General features: G+C 37.3%; 1 protein-coding gene across 12 annotated transcripts in view; it reads left to right on the top strand.

Annotated features, from left to right (window-relative positions):
• CADPS2 (calcium dependent secretion activator 2) overlaps positions 1–23,088 on the top strand; it is a 314,451-nt gene that overhangs the window by 240,317 nt on the left and 51,046 nt on the right. For 7 of the 12 annotated variants that reach the window (XM_084507234.1, XM_084507233.1, XM_084507232.1 and 4 more), the window contains 4 exons: positions 5,387–5,490; positions 8,976–9,132; positions 21,698–21,839; positions 21,980–22,099. In XM_084507234.1, coding sequence (XP_084363360.1) covers positions 5,387–5,490; positions 8,976–9,132; positions 21,698–21,839; positions 21,980–22,099 — 523 coding nt within the window. The remainder of the gene's footprint in view (positions 1–5,386; positions 5,491–8,975; positions 9,133–21,697; positions 21,840–21,979; positions 22,100–23,088) is intronic. The other 5 variants (XM_084507238.1, XM_084507237.1, XM_084507236.1 and 2 more) reach the window with 2 other exon arrangements.

Here is a 23,088-nt window from a genome sequence, read left to right as displayed (position 1 = left end):
GTCATGAGTGTCTTGGTTTGAATAGGCTTGTTGGAAGAAAAGGAGGAAGGATGAAATATTAGACTGGGAAAATGAGTAAGGTGTATACATGTATGCTGTTCCACAGCAGTTAGACCACCAGACCAGAAACAGAAACCTGCTTGTTGCACAGTATTCATAAGTGAGGAGAATAATCCTCTTTAATTAGGAGATTGCTCAGTCATCATCTGGATAATAGTACTGCCCGAGCACCTTCTCCTTGTCACTGTTCCTGCTTGTAGCAGATCCCATCCTGCTGATCAGTATCATAGCGGTTCTGCTGGGAAGACAGATTTCCTCACTCCATTCCCCACCAAGAAAGACAGAGCTCAGCTGTTCAGCCTGGTTAATTGTCATGGTTCTTGTCTCAAAGGCTAAGCAAGAACACTTGGAAATACAAAACAAGGTTGTGATGGAATTTTATAAAGCATAGAATTTGCTATTATATATCAGTCATTTACAAAAGCAATAGCACAATACAACATTGGTAAAGTAAGCATTAAAAGAATTAAGAAGAGGTTAATTGAGAGACCTAAGAAATTGCACATCAAACAGTAATTGCCACTATATCAACAGAGTTCTAGAAGAGACTTTTTTGTGTGTGTGCTAGACCCAATGCTATTTCACATTTTCATATTCAGTGGGCGTAGATGTAAAATCTTAGCTTAAAGATGTACAGATAATGCAAAGCACTGTGGGAAGTAATGATAGCAAAACATTGGTGTGATTGGAAGTGCTTGGAAACCTTAAGTCTTTCAAGCCAAATATGTTCTAATATAAGTAAAGCAAACGTACATACTGTAAAATAATAACCCTAGCATAAAAAGGAATGCAGGACATACAGAATATGGGATTGTACCTGGTAGACATTCATTTTGAAGTGCATTTGGGGTAAAAGCAGACAAGCAGCTTGTCAAGCTCACAGTACCCAGATGTGGCAGAACAAGGCAGCACGAGTAAAGTTGTGAGGACATCTGGCATAGCTTAGTACTTGAGTCATCCTGTAGTCAATATTTTTAAGATCTATTAAAAAATTGATATAGAAAAGAGATACAAATATTTTTAATGATGGGAAAAGCATACAGTTGAAGGACTCTGTTGATTCAGATCCTTAAAGATAAGTGGCTTATATCAGAGTGCAGAACACCTTCACAGAGGAAAAACAAACAGGAAGGGAAATGTCTCTTCACTTGGCAGAGAAAGGCATAGTAAGACCAAAGAGCCAAAGCCAAGCAAATGCCAATGAGAAATTTAACACACACATTTAACAGTGATGGCGCTTACATGCTGAGGGGTAAAGGAGTGAACAAGCAAAGTGAGTTGTCTTCAAAGATGAAATCTTTTCTGGAAAGCAAGTATAAATTAGGCTTCAGACAAACTGGGCTCAGTGAAGAAGGTACTGTGAGAAGTTCTTTGACCTACATAGGAGGTCAGACTGGATGATCTGACAGTCCCTTCTGGCCTTAAACTCCATCTGTCCATGAAGCAGTCACCTTTTCATTTCAATAGCTTTTTGCTCAGTTAACTTATCTCATTTAACATTTTTTCCTTGGTACCTATGTGACTCACTGATAATGTCTACTTGAGAAAGCATCCATTATTCGCAAAGCCTGTTTTGCTTTTTCATTTTGGCAGAATGTGAAGCAGAAAACAGATGATTGATGGCTTTTTCTGTTTATTTTCTAAAAGATGTCAAGCAGCGTATTTACTGACTCGACTCCTGCAGCAACTTGTTAGCTTGAGCAGTGTAAACACATCTTAACAACCCTTAGTAATTGTGGGGAGAAAGACATGACAAATATAATGAAAACTGACAACACTGATTTCTATCTTTTTTTTTTTTTTTTTTTTACACTTATAAAGACAAACACAGTATTGTGATGTTTTGGGTGTTCTAAAACTTCCAGATAATGGTTTATTGGTACTCCCATTTCAAATATACTACCCATTTGGTTAAAAAAAAAAATAAAAAATTAAAGTTACTATTTAGTTCATTTTTCTCAAATTAGTTCATGGCCACTTGTTTATACACTCATATAAATTCTGTCTGTAAACCCATGCTTACAAGATTTTGGAAAGATAAATGTCATTAGATAGTGAAAAAGACTAACTGATGTAGTAATTTACGTACAGAAAAAGTGGCTTTATATGAAGACTAAGTGAAATGTGGGAAAGCACATACCATCCACACAAAATTGCCGTATAGATTATTTCTTTAACAAAGCAGACAACCACAAAATTAGACAGATTTGTCCAGTGATGCAGAACGAGTGCAGTTAGTTACTGCATTTTCTTAACAGCAAATCTGATGATAGAAAAATAATGATTTTAAAAATATCATTGAAAGTTGTATGAAGTATCAAGAGTAATTTGCATGTTTTTAATTAGTAGAAAGTAGTTTCCAAGTACATGGAGAATTTCATGCAAATGTGAGACTAGAATTCACTACGACTAATTTCTCCCACAATTTTAGGTATTCCTACTATGAAACATCATTTCAAAATTTACCATATTCACATCAAAAGAAAATTCCAGTTTCTTAACCTCTTCTTTCTCCTCAACATACTGATCCTATTGAAAAACTACTGAACATTAGTCCTATAATGACTGGAATCCTTGCAATTTCTTTGATTTGTTTTGATGCTAGCATCATCCCTGATAGTAAATAGGTCTTCTCTTTACATAGTGTTTATCAATCTGATGGATATATAGGAGCACTTTTGATCTACTCTCATCTTTCATTTTATTAAACTTCTTATGCCTTTAAAATAAAAATACTAACCAACCAAGAAACAAAAAAACTCCTTTGCTTATCCTTTCGATGCCATTTCTGATTTAAATTCATCATTTCAACACAGACAATCTCTGTATTTCCCAAGTGCTAGCTCAATTGAATTAATATTTCCTAGAGCCTGTATTTCTCTTCCTCATGATATCATCATAAGTGTGGTTCAGGATAATCTTACGTTAGCTACTAAGTCTTTGGTCTTTCTCCAGCTCTCCCTGATGATGTATGTTTAATAACCTTTTTAGGCTGTCTTGAACTTATTCCAGGTATGGAATAAGCGAACTTATTCCAATGCAAAAAAAAAACAAACAAACAAACAAACAAAAAAAAACTATATATATTTAATAGTTTAGAACTTGTTTAATGTCATTAGAAATGAATACAACTGTGAATGCAGTTATTTTGCTTGTTTAGTTAATGCTAAAAGCTATAAAGAACAGGTTGACTTTGTAATAAAGTGAGTTGTTTATGCTGAAATCAGACGTGCTAGTCTTGCTCTGTATTACTATTACTGGTTTCTTCCTAACAATTATTAGCATCGATGATACTGATACCAATGTATTAATTGTTATGTATACATGGAGAGGAAGATGCTTACCACTAGAAGAAACAGCAATTTCTGTCCAGGATAAACACAGAAAACAGTTTAAGACTGAATCTAAACAGTAGCCTTTATGCTATAACCTGACAGGGGATGGACCAGTCCTTTCTAAACTCACTTAGTTTATACGTTAATATAGTCATAGTAATACTCACATAAAGAGTTCTAGAGTATCAAATTTGTAAATTCAGTAAAATATTAATAACCATGATCTTGACACAGTGAATATAGTTTTGTGTCCTGGTGTGTGTTTTGTGCTTAGTCAATGTTCATACAAAAACCCTTTCTTCAGTTAGACTGTGGTTTTGGAAATCATATTATATGAATGAGTCTGCTTATGTGGTCTATTTTAATGAGCTTTGAGGTTTGTTTGTAGTTGCTTCAGTACCTAATTTGCTTGCTTTGTTATTGGCATTAGGATAATGTGTTTTTATAGTCACCTTTAAGTATGTGTTTGCTGGAGGTTCGAATGCACTGTTTCTTCAAAAATTGCATTAAAGCTCTGTTTCATAAAGGTACTGTGCATCAGAGTGTTAGCCTTGAAGAATTGGATAAGGTCACCTGCCTTTAAGATGTCTGAAAAGTTGTTTTGACTTGCCAGAAATGTTAAGTGTTTAAACATATTTAGTGTATGCAGTTTGATATTCTTACTGACAGCTAGGAGATCATGTAAGTTTTTTAATTAATCTGATAATGTTCTATGTCATGATGAATGCATGAATTGGGAAAAAATATCAGCTGAAATTTCTGCATATGATGGCATGTATTCATGTGAATCACTATTCATGTGATCTGTGACTACGCACAGAAAACAAGGAAATAGAATTCCTGAGACTTTCCCTCGCCTTGTGTTATCAATTTCATAAGTCAACTGCAAACCTATTCAATGTGACCCACCTGATAATTAAAAATACTTTAGATAAGACTATACTGTATGTCATAATTCCATCCCATGGTTTGTCATCTGGGAGAAGAGCTTTGTTCAATAAGCAGCCTCAGATACCTAATACCGATGTTCTTCCAAGCTATAAAAATATGTAGCTGGAAAAATTACTTTCAGTAATTAATCTATGCTTGTAGAAATCTCCGTTATTCTCTTCCCTTGTCTCCCATGACTATTCCTGTGATATTCCTGTAGCCCTATGACTTTTTTTTTAATTAAAACTAAGGTGATTTTAATTGCTCTGAAAGACTTTTAGTTAAATCTGTTTTACCTTTGTTGTTTGCTTTCTTTTTAAAATCTGTTCTTTATAATGAATGATCCTCATGTCATTTGTAACTTTTGCATTTCTCCTTGTTTTCTTTTATTTGGAGTTTTCGGTCGGTTTGCATCAATTTTGTCATAGCATGTGTTTTATAGTGCTACCTTTTACTGAATACTGAGTGATTTGATTCAATCTTATTAGTGAACAGCAGGTAGAAATGAGTTATTTGAACAATTATTGTTTTGCACTTTTCTTATTTTTAAATATGCCTAAAATGTTGTGTCTTATTTAGATAAAACATTTGGAATTTTTCACTGCTGCAAAATGCATGAATCTTGCTGATGACAGTAATGAGTCATCTAGTGAGAATGGCATTGTGTTGAGCATACAATAACAAAAAGGGTCTCGAGTGTCTGCTGTCTTTGTATCTCCGACCTTGAAGAGAATTAGAACTTGCTTGTTGCAGAAGTTGAGCATCTAATACATTGATGCACCTGTTAGTTCTCACATATTAAATCAGATAATGTTTATAATGATCAGTAATTCTTTGTGAAGTAAGTATTTTCTCTTTCTTGATCTGGGCATTCAGCTGCATTTACTTACATTAAATTATTGTATTCAACATGTGAAATTGCTTATACTACAAAAAAAAATTGTAACTTTGTACTACCCCCATTCCTTTCTGACATCATTTTCTCTTACTACAGACAAACATATTTATTGTATCTTATTTCTAACTGAAGCAATTTTGGTTGTTTTTTTATATTCACATAGAGGCCATGAACCAAGCAACACCTGCTAGAAAACTGGAAGAGGTTCTTCACCTTGCAGAACTCTGTATTGAAGTATTGCAACAAAATGAAGAACATCATTCAGAGGTGAGGCTGTAACTGTAGAGAATGGTTTGTTCCTTCATTTTTTCTCTCCTGATGCGAAGCATTTCTGTCAAGAAACATTTTAGCTTTACTTTCTGACATATGTTTAAGGCAGTTCACATTTACAGAGGAATAAGGGACTTGAAGCTTATGAAAAGTGAAGTGACATAATCTACTTGAATCACTTGAATGTATTGTAGGTACAGAAACAAAAATTAAAGAGCATAAAATAGAGAAAACATCTTTGTGCCAGAGGTGGTGAAATGGTATGGAAAACATTCATAGCCCTATACAGTTGTTCCTTCCAACTTTTCACCTCTTGTTCAAAATAGACAGAAAACGTTACTCAATGCTAGTTTACATCATGCTGTTTAGGTCTCGATTATAAGATTAAAATAATGACAGGTATAATAATCACATTCAGATTGCTCTTCTGGAAAAGTAATTGTTTTAAACTTGCACTTTTAAAAATAGCATTATAAGGTAGGAAATATAAAACAGAACAGTTTTACTGTTTCTTACTCTCAAATCTTTTGCTTTGTGATACAGAAACCATAATATTTAGAATATTTAGAATTGCAACACCTTTTATATCAAGGTACTACAAAAATAAACTTGACCAGGTAAACATAATTGTACATATTATTAACATTTAATTAATTTATATATTTTTCTAAGGTTCAGGAAATTGTTTTTAAAATGTTCTAAAAAATCAATAAATATTTTTGAGGAAAATATACAAAGAGATAAACATGATTTAGTATATGTAGTTCTAAATATGATCATTCAAAACATCTGGTTTAATATCACACTATGGAATCTAGTTTTTAGCCTACATCTGTCATGTGTGAACTTGTTACAGATATTTTATCCTATATTGAAGAAACAGCTGTTTCAATGATTTGAAATGAATTCCCTGGAGGTCCTGTTCTACACTACTGTTGCCACTGTGTTACTCTGTAATGATTACTTAATAATATATATATATTGTTGTCTTTGTCTTTTGAGGAACTGCATTAATATAAGAATATTAGACTTCTGCGGAAAAGACCACAAAAGAAACAGATCAAATGATATGCGTATGATTGAACATCTCTGTTTAAAGATTACTGTCCATACTATTGCAGTCAGAGATGTGGTATTTCTCAGAAGGATAAATATATTGAATGTGCCTTCAGAAAAATCAGTTCAGCAAAAGTTTTCAGTCTACGACAGCCTGGAAAGAATGATAGTTTTAAGATTATTTTCCCCTTCCTTGTTTTATGTAATATATGTTCAATTTTACTGACATTTATAGAACATGAAGAATTTCAGTATTAAAATATATATGAGAAAAAGATCACAAAAATTATACGCTCCCTACGTACAACTGAAAACTAAATACGGTGACTTCACATTGTAATATTAAGTAAATATTCAGTGTTTGATGGTGCAATTGATGAAAAGAATCGGTAATCTCTAAAACAGTTTGTCACACTTTTTAATACTAGATTTTTTTTTTTGTTCACAACACTTCCAAATTTCTGGGATTCCCAAAGGGAAGAGAGGTATGTGACTTACAATGAACTAAGCATTATTATTCACTATTTAGAGCATGGAACAGTGCATTGAATGTGTAGCATAAATTGTGCTGATTATGTCAGGTGTTGTATCGCCACATTTCTGTGTCTTTCTATAATCTCAAAACTTTAATCTTCCTTTAATCAGGTCAGTGCTATTATTCTCTAAGAATATGTGTCACCAATTGCTAATTGCCTTTAGCCTATTTTCATATTACCCGTTATGACTGAACAACCATCTTAGCTGCGGTATTTGTTATTTTGTTCTTGCTGCCTAAGCAGTGATGGGTAGTTTTGGAGAGGATCAGAAGATTTTCCACCTGGATTCATTCAAAGTGTCATTTGCAAAGGGGAAGAAGATAGAAAGAGAATGTGCTGTTTTGCTCTGATTTGGGGTTGGGTTGTTTCTTTTGATTTTTTGTTGGCAATATTTTTAAAAAGCATTTTGAAAAGAGACTCCTGGCAATGAGTATATATACTTTTCTTCTTTATTTCTTTGCATTTCGTTATTTTTTTAGGTTAAGAATGTTTCTGTAAGGAGCTTCCGTTGAAGCAGGATTTACTAACGAGAAACAATTCAGTTTGAGGAAAAGGCTACACTTTAAACTCTTGCCAAAATTTTTGAAGCTTCATCTGTCCTTTTCACTGTGTTGTCAATCACCATCCTTAAGTTTTGACAATTCAACACATCAAGTGTCTTTCAGTGATGCTTTCAGGACACCAAACATTTCTTTAAAACATTTGCCAATTCATCTTTTCTCCATTTAAGCTGCAATCATCCACCCAAAAAATGAATTATAGGCGACCATCAGAAAGTCCAGGAGGCAAGAACATATTTGTAGACAATTTTTCAAATGTTATCTCTTACTCGATGCCTTTTGGGCCTGAGTAGATAAAGTCTGCATACCTAGGACCTGCATTTCAGAAATGCAAGTGAGTATTTCTATGACTTTTTTGAAGTCGTGGGAACTCAGCACTTGCATAGATCAAATTATATACGTCCCATATTGGTAACTCAAAAATATTCAAAACAAGTTATTTGAAGACAGGGGAATAAGTCTGAAAGCAAAAGCTATATCTAGTATGCGTAGGTATTTCTCACCTTCAGATGTTTTCATTAATTCTGAACAAAACAGTCTCAGCAGTGTGTGATACTCATCCTGTTTCATAAGCTCACTTCACCTTCATCTTTAACTCCAGGCTCACAGCTCCCTCTGATTCAGTTTCAATACTCACCTTTCAAAACCTAGATTTGAACAACGGTAAAAAGGTACAAGAATTACATATGAAGCAGTCTTTAATGTGGAGGCTTTACTTACTGATGCACTGTTTTTCACAATTTCATCTTTTAATCTAAGTTTGCCTAAGAATCTTATTTTTTTTACCAACATTTTTAACATGTTCTTAAGGTGCTGAAAATTAGTAGAGACCTTCAAGACCTTCAAGGAATAATACTTTGCATTCAAACCATCCCTTCTGATTAAGAAATGAGGGCAAAATGTATACATATACGTCAATTAAATGAAAAATGAAAAATAAACTAATCTGATTATGTATAGCTTGAAAATTAAATGAAATCAAGAAAAGCATATGAAAAGCATTTGTCTTTTTTTTTTTTGCTCTGGCCTCAGGATATTCTGTGATTTATTGTCCTTTTCAAATGGAGCGCTTGGCAAGTTTTTTGGTGGAAAGGTTGCTTTTTATTTGTTTTACATTTTTGTTCTATCCTCTTTCCCAGTGAAATCAATTTGATTTCTTATAACATTGATGCAAGATTTTACAAAATATTTTCACATTTTTCACTTTGGCACTTTCAGACACTCTGAATAAGATAGGACAAGCAGTGACATATCCAAATGTATTTTGCTATAGATCCAACACATCTCTTTGTTAGTTTTGCTGAGTAATTCTATTTCATCACATTTGCAGGCATTTGCTTGGTGGCCAGAATTACTGGCTGAGCATGCAGAGAAGTTTTTGTCTCTTTATTCTGTTGATATGGATTCAGCACTTGAAGCACAGCCGCAGGACTCCTGGGACAGCTTCCCACTTTTCCAACTGCTGAATAACTCCCTCAGAAATGACAGTAAGATCTTTTTTTTTTTTTTTTTTTTTTTTTTTTTGCTGTGTTCATGAGACTTTTCCAATGTACCCACACCCCAGAAATGTGTTTCTAATTAATATAATTCTCAAAATAAGTATCAGTGCCCATGTTTATAATACCACTGTATCTTGGTGCTCCATTTTTTGGAATTTGGGTATTTTCTCTTTATCCATGCACCATTTAATTCCTTATTCTGGCGACCATTCAATATCACAAATTTTGCTTTGTTTTAAATTAATGATGTACAAGTAGCATAATAGGTATTTAATATTTCAAGTCTGATCTGTACTGCTTAAATAAAATTGTAGTTAATATTTCCTTCTAAGTTGTCATATGCACTACTTTCAGATCAGTTATTATGTTTGTAAAGGTGTTGTAGGCATAGCATAAATGGGGAAAGATACAAACTGCAAATCAGTATTGTTTTTACTTTGTGTATTGTTGTATCATTATTGAAGTTGGTGACCAAAATTTGTTAACTTGCTTTAATTTATCTTCAAAGAGCCAATTTATTTTTTTTTAACCAAGAAAATTGTTTAGATATTATTTTTAAAACATCAAATTTCACCTTATTTTACACGGAAAAAAAAAAATCATAGCATTTTAAAGCACCAGAGAGAAAAAAAAAAAAAAAAAGAGCGTGTTGTTTTACATGCTTATTAATATTCTAGTTTTTAAAAATGAGAAAATTACCTGTTTTTTTTATTATTATTATTATTACTATAGAGATTCAAATGCTATTATTTCTAGTCACTTATTGAAGTTATTCCTAATTTTGATATATATTTTTATTATTATTACAGATACAAACAATCAATTTTAACTCTTCCTGGAAAAATTATTTCATGTCTGTGAAAATTCAATAGCTTTTAAGAATTTTAGCTCCGTGTAGGGAAACTGTGTGACCGAAAGAATGGAAAATAGTATTCAAGAGCTTTTCTCCAAGGCGACACATATTGCAACCTTTGTTATTTATCATTGTATATTGTTACCCTTAGCTGCCAAGTGTTTATTGAAATATCTAGGTCATTTCAGTATAGTACCTCTTGGGCACAGCACCATATCATGAAATGGAGCAACTAGCAAATGTCCAGATCACTGTAACACGATAGATGACTACTTTCACGGAGGGAAAGGGACAAGTGGACAGGGCTACTAAACTAAAGCTGAATCTTAAACAGAATTCTTGAGAGTCACTGTTCCTGCACCACATTGGATATGGTCTAGGGCAGAGCATTGGAACATTAACATACAGTTTTAGAGGTCTCTTTTCATGAATTATGTTTCTGTACCCTTACATATAGCAACACACAAAATGTCGTATTCCTGATAATTTTTTTTTTTTTTTTTTTACGTGTTCTCTTAGTAAAGAAAACGTATTTCTCTTCACTTAAGATATTTGAAAATGATTGGTCTAGATCCCTTTTTGGACAAAGAAACTGCACAGAATTGCCATGCTGGTGGGTAATGTAAACTTGATTTAGAAAGCTGCTCAGAAGGGTATAGGAATCATGCAGTTGTGGGGTAGATCTCATAAAAGAGTTAGGCTCCTGCAGGGTGGATTCCACATATATTACTTTAAACGGCTGTCAGACCATCTGCTTAAGGTCTAAAATCCAGACTAAAAATCTGAAGTCTATGCTCAGGACACAGTGGGAATTAGGCATTAAAAAAATAAAAATAAAATAAAGAAAAAAGAGTACACCAATGGGCTTAACATGGTGTTACCATTAGGAAGTGCTAACCACAAGCAACCATGTCCAGACTGTTGCCCCATTCTGAAGCTGAAACTCATAAGAGCACCTTCAAAGAGGTGCTTCTACTTTCTTTACTAAAAGCTCCCCTCAAGCCTAAGGCCTACAGATCTGCAAATTCATGTCACCTTTGCAAGCATACTGGCTCTTCCAGTGTTTTCAGCACCTTCACTTAGCTTCAGTGATGCTGATATAGGATACCGTTCTCCCCATAAATTACATTATTTGAATAAAACTTGGTTTGGGAGCAAAGACATAGTCCTAAGCAGTGTATTTAATTACATCTTGGATGAGAAATGAACAGAGACCAGTTTATCTGATGCAATTTTCTTTGGAAATTTCTGTGACCTTACTCTGTAGTATGTGCTTGCCACTATTTCCATAGTCAGCTGCATTTTAAAATAACAGTGGTGATTGCTTTTTTTTACATGGCTAATCCTGACAGTATAGTGAGACCCTCTAATCCTTCCTAGTTTCTGGATAATGAAGTGGTTCTGACTGTAATGATATACTAAAATGGTACTAGATACTCATGGAGTGCAAAGGTCAAAAAGAAGTTAGATGTTCTGAGGTTTTGGTTTCTGAAAGCTGTGGAGGTATTTTTCAGTAATCCTAAAAGAAGGATTTGTGGCACCAATTTTAACTACCTTACTGAGTCATTTGTGTTCTTTTGTGCATTGGTTCCAAGCTGACAGAGGTAATAGAAACAAACAGAGGTTGTCCTTATATGCAAAGAAGGGAAGGCCTACATGCTTCCCAACCTGGTACGCCCCTCTGATTATTACCCTCTTTTGATAGTCCAGGTGGGCAGTGACAACATCGAAGAGAGAAGCCTCAAGGCTATCAAAAGAGACTTTAGGGGACTGGGTCGGTTAGTGGATGGAGCGGGAGTGCAGGTGGTGTTTTCGTCCATCCCTACGGTGGTAGGGAGGGGTTCAGAGAGGACACGGAAAGCCCACCTGTTAAACACGTGGCTCCGGGGCTGGTGCCAACGCAGAAATCTTGGGTTTTTTGATCATGGGGCACTTTACTCAGCACCTTTTAGGGGAAAAAGGATCCTGGGCCAGGAGCTGGCAGGGCTCATTGTGAGGGCTTTAAACTAGGTAGGAAGGGGGATGGGGCTGAAGCTAGGATTGTTGGGGCTGTGCCAGGGGGAACGATGGCAAGGCCGAAGGATAAGGCAATGGCCCAGCTGAAGTGCATCTACACCAATGCACGCAGCATGGGTAACAAACAGGAGGAGCTGGAAGCCATCGTGCAGCAGGCAGGCTACGACTTGGTTGCCATCACGGAGACGTGGTGGGACCAGTCTCATGACTGGAGTACTGCAATGCCTGGCTATAAGCTCTTTAGAAGGGACAGGCAGCATAGAAGGGGTGGTGGTGTGGCTCTCTATATTAGAGAGTCTTTCGAGGTTGTAGAACTCGAGGCTGGGAATGACAAGGTCGAATCCCTTTGGGTTAGGATCGGCAGGGACAACAAGGCTAGTGTCCTGGTCGGGGTCTGCTATAGACCGCCGAACCAGGATGAGGAGACGGATGAGGAACTCTACAGGCAGCTGACAGAAGTTGCGAAATCGTCAGCTCTTGTACTCGTGGGGGACTTCAACTTCCCTGACATATCCTGGAAGCACAACACAGCCCTGAGAAAGCAGTCTAGGAGGTTTCTGGAGAGCGTGGAAGATAGCTTCCTGACGCAGCTGGTTAGTGAACCTACCAGGGGTGGTGCCCCGCTAGACCTTCTCTTCACAAACAGAGAAGGACTGGTGGGCGATGTGGTGGTTGGAAACTGTCTTGGGCAGAGTGACCACGCAATGGTGGAGTTCACTATTCTTGGCGAGGCCAGGAAGGGGACCAGTAAAACCGCTGTATTGGACTTTCGGAGGGCTGACTTTGAGCTGCTCAGGACACTAGTTGGTGGAGTCCCTTGGGAGGCGGTTCTGAAGGGCAGAGGGGTCCAGGAAGGCTGGGCGCTCTTCAAGAGGGAAATCTTAATGGCGCAGGAACGGTCTGTCTCCACGTGCCCAAAGACGAGCTGGCGGGGAAGAAAGCCAGCCTGGCTCAACAGAGAATTGTGGCTTGATCTTAGGAGAAAAAAGAGGGTTTATAATCTTTGGAAAAGTGGGCAGGCCACTAGGGAGGACTTTAAGGATGTAGCGAGGCTGTGCAGGGACAAAATTAGGAAGGCCAAAGCTCATCTGGAGCTCAATCTGGCTACTGCCGTTAAAGATAACAAAAAACGTTTCTATAAATACATCAACACAAAAAGGAGGAATAAGGAGAATCTCCATCCTTTACTGGATGTGGGGGGAAACTTAGTTACAAGAGATGAGGAAAAGGCGGAGGTGCTCAATGCCTTCTTTGCCTCAGTCTTTAGCGGCAATACCGGTTGTTCTCTGGATACTCAGTACCCTGAGCTGGTGGAAGGGGATGGGGAGCAGGATGTGGCTCTCACTATCCATGAAGAACTGGTTGGTGACCTGCTACAGCACTTGGATGTGCACAAGTCGATGGGGCCGGATGGGATCCACCCAAGGCTACTGAGAGAACTGGCAGAGGAGCTGGCCAAGCCACTGTCCATCATTTATCAGCAGTCCTGGCGATCGGGGGAGGTCCCAGTTGACTGGCGGCTAGCAAACGTGACGCCCATCTACAAGAAGGGCTGGAGGACTGACCCGGGAAACTACAGGCCTGTCAGTTTGACCTCAGTACCAGGGAAGCTCATGGAGCAGATCCTCCTGAGAGTCATCACGCAGTACTTGCAGGGGAAGCAGGCGATCAGGCCCAGTCAGCATGGCTTTATGAAAGGCAGGTCCTGCTTGACGAACCTGATCTCCTTCTATGACAAAGTGACGCGCTGGGTGGATGAGGGAAAGGCTGTGGATGTGGTCTACCTTGACTTCAGCAAGGCTTTTGACACCGTCTCCCACAGCATTCTCCTCAAGAAACTGGCTGCTCTTGGCTTGGACTGGCGCACGCTTCGTTGGGTTAGAAACTGGCTGGATAGCCGGGCCCAAAGAGTCGTGGTGAATGGAGCCAAGTCCAGTTGGAGGCCAGTCACTAGTGGCGTCCCCCAGGGCTCGGTGCTGGGGCCAGTCCTCTTTAATATCTTCATCGATGATCTGGACGAGGGCATCGAGTGCACCCTCAGTAAGTTTGCAGATGACACCAAGTTAGGTGCGTGTGTCGATCTGCTCGAGGGTACGAAGGCTCTGCAGGAGGATCTGGATAGGCTGCACCGATGGGCTGAGGTCAACTGCATGAAGTTCAACAAGGCCAAGTGCCGGGTCCTGCACCTGGGACGCAATAACCCCAAGCAGAGCTATAGGCTGCGAGAGGAATGGTTGGAGAGCTGCCAGGCAGAGAAGGACCTGGGAGTGATGGTGGATAGTCGGCTGAATATGAGCCAGCAGTGTGCTCAGGTGGCCAAGAAGGCCAACGGCATCCTGGCTTGTATCAGGAACAGTGTGACCAGCAGGGCTAGGGAGGTGATTGTCCCCCTGTACTCGGCTCTGGTGAGGCCGCACCTCGAGTACTGTGTTCAGTTTTGGGCCCCTCGCTACAAGAAGGACATCGAGGTGCTTGAGCGGGTCCAGAGAAGGGCAACAAAGCTGGTGAGGGGCCTGGAGAACAAGTCCTATGAGGAGCGGCTGAGGGAGCTGGGCTTGTTCAGCCTGGAGAAGAGGAGGCTCAGGGGTGACCTTATCGCTCTCTATAGGTACCTCAAGGGAGGCTGTAGCGAGGTGGGGGTTGGTTTGTTCTCCCACGTGCCTGGTGACAGGACGAGGGGGAATGGGCTTAAGTTGAGCCAGGGGAGTTTTAGGTTAGATGTTAGGAAGAACTTCTTTACTGAAAGGGTTGTGAGGCATTGGAACAGGCTGCCCAGGGAAGTGGTGGAGTCACCATCCCTGGAAGTCTTCAAAAGACGTTTAGATGTAGAGCTTAGGGATATGGTTTAGTGGGGACTGCTAGTGTTAGGTCAGAGGTTGGACTCGATGATCTTGAGGTCTCTTCCAACCTAGAAATTCTGTGATTCTGTGATTCTGTGATGCTGGTAGGCTACTGATTTTTCTTTCCTTAAAAAATTACATGTATAATAATGCTTAATGATTCAATCAGTCTTGAGAAAGACATTTTATGAAAACTTGGAGAAATACTTTTTCATGTCAAAGTAATTATTAGCAAGATTGTAAAGCCTGAACTGAAGGATAAAAAAATGACTGCTGTATTATATGTCACACCTGTATACCAATTTCAGTAATCCCCTAATGGTAATAGATATAGTAAATGACAGTTTCTGGCAAGTGAAAGCCATCTGGAAAATTATACCCTACTTTTCCCCAGAACTCTTGGAAAGCAACCATGGAAATTAGTCACCTTTTAATCGGTGGATATGTTAGCAAGTGGCAAGTGATCATTCTACCGAGAACCAATTCCCAAGTGAAATATAACCACAGTACTTATTCTTTAATTAACATCCTTTTCACCTTGCAAGTGCGTTAAAGCCATTAGAAATAGCTCCCCATGCTTATATAATCAATTTTACAGTCTTCCAAAATGAAATAAATAATTCTGATTTTACCCTAAATGAAAATCTTTTCCTGAAAACTATCACATAAAGATGGATTTAGAAAAAATCTAAAAAGGGAAAAACTGGAATGTGGCCTCATGAGGATAAAAAGGCTAGTGTTAATAATTAACAAGGAGAGTGAAGTGGAGTAAATTAGCCATAATAGAGCCCACAGTGACTGGCAAAGTCACCTCTCATTATCAAAAAACTCATTAGGAAATGAAGAGGTGGAAGTCCCACTGGGTTATTCTCACTCTCCAGCTATATCAGAGATTACTTTTCAGATTTCTTTCAAATGAAGAACTGTTAGGTCACCATATTGCATATTAGGTTAATCTTCAGTGAAATTTGGAGGACTGACACCTGCGTGTTATTCTATCTCAAGAGCTTTAAATGAGCTCAAAGTCTTCAATGCAGGAGTCAGTTTTCATGTAAACCTGACATAAGCAAACTCCAAATGATAAAGAAACAATCTAACGTTTACAGCATTAAAGCAAACTTTCATGTGTGATTATATAACTGTGTCACTAAAATATAATTTTTGCAAGAATGAAAATGCGTAGTCTTTAAATAAAGATCAAATAAATCAAATGTGTTATTTAATATAGAATACAGAACATCATACATGATTAAAGCCAAATACTTCAAAGCCAGTATTCATTTTACAATAAGAAGAAACTACATTTTCCAATACAGTATGTAACTGTTCATGAAGTAAAAGGAGGAGGAAGTCCTGACTGAAGCTTTCTTCACATTTCCATTATGGAGGTCTCCGTTTTGAGTCACTTTAAGTTTTTCCATTTTTTCTGACCTTCTTCCACAAAAAAATTAAGAGTTCAGAGTTATCAGTGATTATTTTTCCATTGTTTTAAGTCTAACCAAAGTACTACTTTAAAAAAAAAAAAAATGAGGAAGCTGTACGATCTTCCTATCTTACAAAATATTTCAGCTTTTCTGACAACTAACAAAAAGTTAACAAACTGGCACATACTATGGAGGTAGGATTGTAGATAACTGTTGTGAATTTTCAAAATCTAGAGATTTGAAAAAAATAGTGTAGTTGCTTTCATAATTCATATTTTAAAAGTTTGTATTGTTCATACACAATTGTGCCTGACTGTATAAAGCTTTGCAAATTGTAAGAGATAACAGTGCCCAATATCTCTCTATGATAGCAATTATATTAGTAGAAGAAAGATATGGTTTTCCTAGGACTGTATTGTATTTTCTGTAATGAAGACTTTACTTTTTCTCCACTGAGCCTATAAATTACGTTATGAAAGGGACTGCTTTAGAGGGCTATTTACTTTCTGTGATTATTTAATTATTCAGATTAATCTTTTTTTTTTTTTTTCAGTGCTTCAAGAAAGACAGATGTCAATTCCTTTTGTTTTAAGATGGTGTTAGAGAGATCTTTTACTGGCATGTGCATAATTCCATGAAGTGTTTCTATTTTTAGCTTACTTTAGAGATTTATTAATTTGTATATCTCAATATTCTACTCCTTCCCAAGTTGTTTTTTTTCCATTCTTATGTCACTGAACTTTAGCTGTGTCATATGCTGACATGATACACTGTGCTATGTGCTGTTGCTCAGCATTATCACATTAGTGTTTTGTGATAAGCATTGGCACAAATCAGTCAAAACTAGAAGTATTATGAAGTCAGTTCATAACCTTTGTTTTCCATCAAATGTCACTCAGCAAAATACATGTATACCTGTTCTAACACAACCATGGCACACCTGTCTGATAAAGCTGACTTAGGAGAAAAACATCTTGAGAGTTAGCCTCTTGGAACACATTGCCATTATCATGACTACTGATTGAAAACGGGAATTCTCTGATAGTTTTTTTTTCCAGTGTTGCTGTTGGTAGTAGCATAGTGGCAAATAGTACCAAAACTAGCACAATCTTGCTTCTTTGTTACAGGCTTTGCACCACTTTTATACTAGAAATTATGTATATCATCATAGCCCCTGTATTAAACTACAGGATAGACATAGAGAACAATTAGGATTCAAGATAATCAAGGCAAACTTTATATCCACAGAGACACCTTTCACCAAAGCTTACATGTTGCATTAATTGTAGTGGGACTCTTTTCTCAGATCAGGGATTTAGGATTTTTGCTCAGTCCTGTTAGGAGCTTCTTTGAAATAAAAAAAATAAAAAAAATAAAAAAAAAAAATAAAAAAAATCCAATAAGCTGTTTGTGTCTCTTTGTCTTGTAAAGATGAAATTATTTGCAGTTTTATTGCCAAAGTTCTGAGAGAAAAATTTTGCTCCTTAAACAAATTTACAGCTTGCCTCTACGTATTGTCTCTTTAAAATGGCAAAATACATATCAGTTAGTGTATAAGCTGAGACATATGCAGTTTTTGCCAGAATTTAAGTAACTGGTTAACAAAGCTCTATGGAGGCAGAATGAACTATAAACAAGAAATACATAGAAATCTCATCTTTCTTCTTTCAGGGTATTGGATGACTTTCAACTGCTACAAATAGAACACGGAGTTCCAAGGAAACCTCCTTCTTGAAATTTACTCTTTTTAACTTGGATTTTAAAATGTGCCAGGAAATCCAAGTGTTGCCCTCCCAAGAATCCTATAGAGAGCAGGATGATTATAGACTGTCTGCCAAAGTGCTAATTTTGCCACTAGTAACAAGGCTTGTGATAACCTGTGCCATTCTTCCTTTCCCTTGATTCTGCAGAAGCTCTTGAGGACAACTTACTAAGCTGACTCCAGGGTAACTCCCAGGCTTTGCCTAAAATGAAAACAAGCCCCAAAGCTTCTGAGGTACATAAGATAAATAGATTCTGTTGCAGGAGAAACCTCATTCCAGTGCTGTGTCATTATGCTATACTTTTCACCTCTGGTATTCTCATGTCATGTTTTAATATATTTCAACCACATAATAAATAAAGGTTGAATAATATAATATTGTACTGTATTTCAAGAATTTATTTATGTGGGATGTTTCTGTTCCTGCAATACATTTTCCATTGATACTGTGTACATGTTACCTTTCCCTGGCATAGGCTTTCATTTTGTTGTTGTTTGTGTGAATATGAGATGGCTCATATGAAGAGCATGTGGGGCATCTATATTGACAAGACAATGGAGAATTAAGCTACATAGCTTTGAAGACAAGTGGTAGTTGAGGGATTTGAAGTGTGGCATTTCCTCAAGGATCTCTTGTTTCCCATCTGCTTTGATGCACAGGTGGTACCTTTTGGTAAGATCAATTCTAATCATAGGGTAGAGTGCCATGAGTCTGATGATGATACTCGGCTCTGTCAATTACCCCAGCACTCTGAGGTTTTTTCCCTGCCCTGCAGTAATCCTTGACAAAGATCTCCAGATGGGTAAATTGGATCTGCCATGTCCTCAACCCTGGGAAAACAGAATGCTCACAGAGTTGTTGATCCACGACAGTGCTTGTGTGTGTGTGCCCACAGAGGGATCTACTTGGAGGCACAGTCGGAGGAGAAGGCTTGGCATCAGTTTAGATAGTTTCATTTCCCTGCAAAGATTGATGTCAGGATGTTAGGAAAATGATTCAGCTTTCTAAGTTGAACAGCTTTTATTGCCTGTGACTTCTTTAAATTTCATTCTGACTTCTGAATAACAAGATCTGCCCTCCTGCCCATGAGGCTCTATTACTGTAATTCCCTGAGTAGGTCTGGTAGCAGAGCATTTCAGCGGTGTGTTCAGAAAACAGTAAACTACAGGCTCATCCCTTCAAGTAGCTGTGATTGCCTGATTAATGCCAGCGCTGAACTGATTCGCTATAAAGCAGCAATATTGACTTAATTGACACGGTTGTATTCTTCTTGTTGTTTTTAAGCTCAAAGTAGCCTTGAAAAATCAGCCTTATACATAGCTTGCTACCAGCCACCTTTTGTTTCTCAAAGGCAGTGCTCATCCACTGTTTACTGTGAACCACGCAGCATGTGGGCAGGCTTCCACGTCTTTCTGCTAATATCCAAATTCTTCTAGGTTGTTGTTATTGTTGGTCACAGATGCTGCAATTTTAAGATATATAAATATAATAAAATAAAAGTAACAGTTTGGAGTGACTGATACACAATTAAGTAAGCCAGAACTAGCTAGTTAGCAAGTAGTTCTATGAGCAGTGTAAATAATGGAGCATGTTTGTAATGGACCCATAGGTGCTCTCCAGGGTGGATTCTCAGGTGTTTAATAAGAGACAAACTTATGCCGCTGCCTTTTTCTCAGTGGAAACTCTAATAATCTCTGTCTGCTACCTAGTTGCCTGTTTTCATGAAACTTCATATTCTGGAGATCTCCACCCCCATGTCTAATATGGTTGAAATTAGCTAAAAATATTGAAATTCTTAGCAAGAGATAGGTAGGTGGCCAAATGCAGAGGGAGTTTATCTTACCAATCTTCTCCCTTTAGGTGAAAATTGATTCATACGTAATTTCCCATCACTGCAAGGATATTTTAAAGAAAATAGTTCTTGGCTTCATTTTTTAAAATCATTTTAAACATACACACACACACACAAAAAATAGTGTCCAGACATGCTGAATGTTGACACTGTGTTTCTTTGCAGTGCAGGTAGCAATGGGGAACTGAAACTTGATGGCACATTTTCTCCATAGTTTCCATCTCTCTCAGATTTAGACCGTGGTGAACATCATTCATAAATGGAAGATAAAGGAGTTTCTGGAAGTAGCAGAAATTATTTTTATATGTTATACATGGAGTTGTACTAGTGGTAGAACAAGAAGGTTTTATAGATTCCTGAGATGAATCTGAGATCCCTGGTTATGAGCCCTATGATCTATCCTTTTAATTCATAGGAAGTGGAGGAAGCCTCCTCAAAATGCAGTTGAGGTACCTGTCCATGCCAAGTGAGAAGTCTGGCAGTAGGAATAAGTGGGAGGAGAAACACAGAAGCCATAAAGGAAAGATACAAATGCCTTCCCTAGAGATGGTACCTGCTCACTGAGCTGAAGAAAAAGCTGAAGAAAGGCACACAATACTTTAAAACAGCAGAATAAGGGTGGGAGAAAATAAGGGCTTCCAACACTATGAAAATGTCTCCCTGTGGCTCAGCTTGCCTACATGACACATGGGAATATCCTTATGGGTCCTAATAATAGGATTCAAAGGTGAACACAGACATTCAAAACATGAAACTGATATACTCCCTTGGTGCAGTAGGACATACATAGACGCAATGAGGGTAAGGCTTTGTTAAAGAGCATTTTAAGGGCTATCAGGATGAGCAGTGGTGATGGCAAATTTATTTTTAGGTTTTTAGGTGGTTTTTTTTTAGGTCTTCAGTTTACATTGTGCATACAGTTTTTCATGCAGTAAATCCTGGCTGTGAAGCAGGTAATATTCTACTTCTTGTAGTTGCTTTACTTCTCTTGAGAAAGGCTTCATGCTTATAGAATCCCCCACCAGCCATCTTTGTTTCTTTCAAAAAGCAAGAGAAAACCTCTCAATGTTTTATATCAACAGCTTCCCTAAGCATTTTAAGCAACTAGTTTGCAGCATTTCTTTTAAATAGTTGGTGGGTTTTAAATGGTGGGCTCTGGCATGCTGAACAGGCATACTGAAACACGTTGTATGTAGGTATGGGCAGTGATTCAGGACTTTGCTGGTTCCTGAAAGCACAGAGGAGATGGGTAAACTGTTCTTAATCCCCCAAACACTCTTACATGTATGTCACATACTGCCTTCTTCCTGTAAGCTCTCTGAAGGAAAGGCTGTATATCTTTATATTTTTGCACATAGCATATTGAAGCTAGAATGGTTTATTGTAACCTCTGTTGCCCTTGACATAAGGAGAATAAAAATAATTGAATTATATTCAAATACTTTTTTTTTTTTTTCTTTTCTCTTGGTTCTGTCTTGTCTAAGTATTGAACAAAATTTCTAAGGCTTATATTTAGTGAAGTATATTTTAAAAAGATGAAAAAGTGTTCTGGCTCGACAAAACAGTTAGGTATGTGCCTGATTTTCATAACAGTGACATTGAAAAATATGCTGCAGAATCTTCATGAAGAATTTTTTTTTTTTTTTTTATGAACAGTGCTTCCTACACAAGCTGTGTGACACTATATGTACTTGTTCTTAAAATGCTTTTATGTTCTAAAACATTTTAAGAGATATTCTTTCCTATAGGAAAATAAATTATGGGAAGGCCTGATGGTTTTGTTTGTGTTTTGTTTCTTTTTAAAGCATTTTTGTGCAATGGAAAGTTTCACAAGCACTTGCAAGAAATTTTTGTTCCCATGGTCATCCGCTACATTGATCTCATGGAATCATCAATTGCCCAGTCCATTCACAGAGGTCTTGAACAAGAATCGTGGCAACCTGTCAAGTAAGTGTTTTTTACAAGACTAGTACAAAGCTCATGCTTTGTACAAATCAGAGCTTTCTCTCTAATCAGGTGCTCTCCCCCATTGTCCTCTAAATATTCTATTTTTTTATGGTATTCCTACATTGTTTATTTCTTCACAGGAGCATCAGCAACAGTCTTCCTAATGTAGCTCTTCCAAAAGTTCCAAGTTTGCCTCTTAATCTTCCACAAATGCCTAGCTTTACTACACCAACCTGGATGACTTCTATGTATGACTCCACGTGTGTATTCTTCAATAACCTTCTGACTGTATGTCAGCTCTGCATGGCCTTGCTAGTGTTCTGTGCAGCTGTGTTTGGATTGCATGGTGTTTATGATACCTTAGTTGGAAAATATTGTTTCTTGGGAGTGAGCCAAGCATGGAATGCTAGTGAGTTGTGCTTTCTAGTGTATTAAAATGTAGCAGTTTTAAACTTGATAACTTAGAAAATTAACTTAGCAAAGGTCTGTTGTAGTATGAATGGTGTTTTATACCCTAAGCAACATAACTACTCTTCTTGATTGATAAGCAGTTTGGAACTTTTTGAATACTTTATTTTAGATCATAAAATGAGGCAACCTGTCACATTTTTCCTTGGGTTTGGTTAACTCATTGTATGTATAAATTGGTTCTGAAAACATTTATAAAATAAATATTCATACTACAGGGAAATAGTAAAAGTTAATCAGTACCCAGAACAGAATTATATCTATTTCTTTGTCTATTTCAAATATATATATGTATTTTATTTTTTTTCCCAACACTCGTGTTCTTTTCTTTAGTGAAAGGGAGGGGGAGAGAGATAGCAGACATGCCATGCCCTGTTCTGCAGGAGTGCTTCCATAGTTACAGGCCAGAATTCTCAGTGTGTGGACACATTCATCTATATTTGAGGAAGGCTCAAGAAGAACATTGTTTTAGCTCAAGTTGTATTATAATATGAATGTGAATGACTTCAACAAACATATATTTAACACACAAAGCCTGATAATATAATTTCAGACTAACTATTGTTTTCTCAAGTTTTGTGATGGAGTTAGACTAAGAAGCACTCAGATCCATTACTGTGAGAGTTGATAGTTTGTGCTCTGCCAGATGTCTGGCAATTGTCTGTTGAGTATTATGATTGTTTTTCTGCTGCTAATTCCTCTAAAAGTTTACCAAAAAAAAAACTTTTAATCCTTCTCTTTGGTGGCTTATGCAAGTCATTTCAGTTTTGAGTACAAACTA

The sequence above is a fragment of the Aythya ferina genome (assembly GCF_964211825.1).
Source record: "Aythya ferina genome assembly, chromosome: 1".
Lineage (NCBI taxonomy): Eukaryota > Metazoa > Chordata > Aves > Anseriformes > Anatidae > Aythya > Aythya ferina.
The sequence above is the reverse complement of the archived record's forward strand: the minus strand, read 5'-3'. Positions and strand labels throughout refer to the sequence as shown.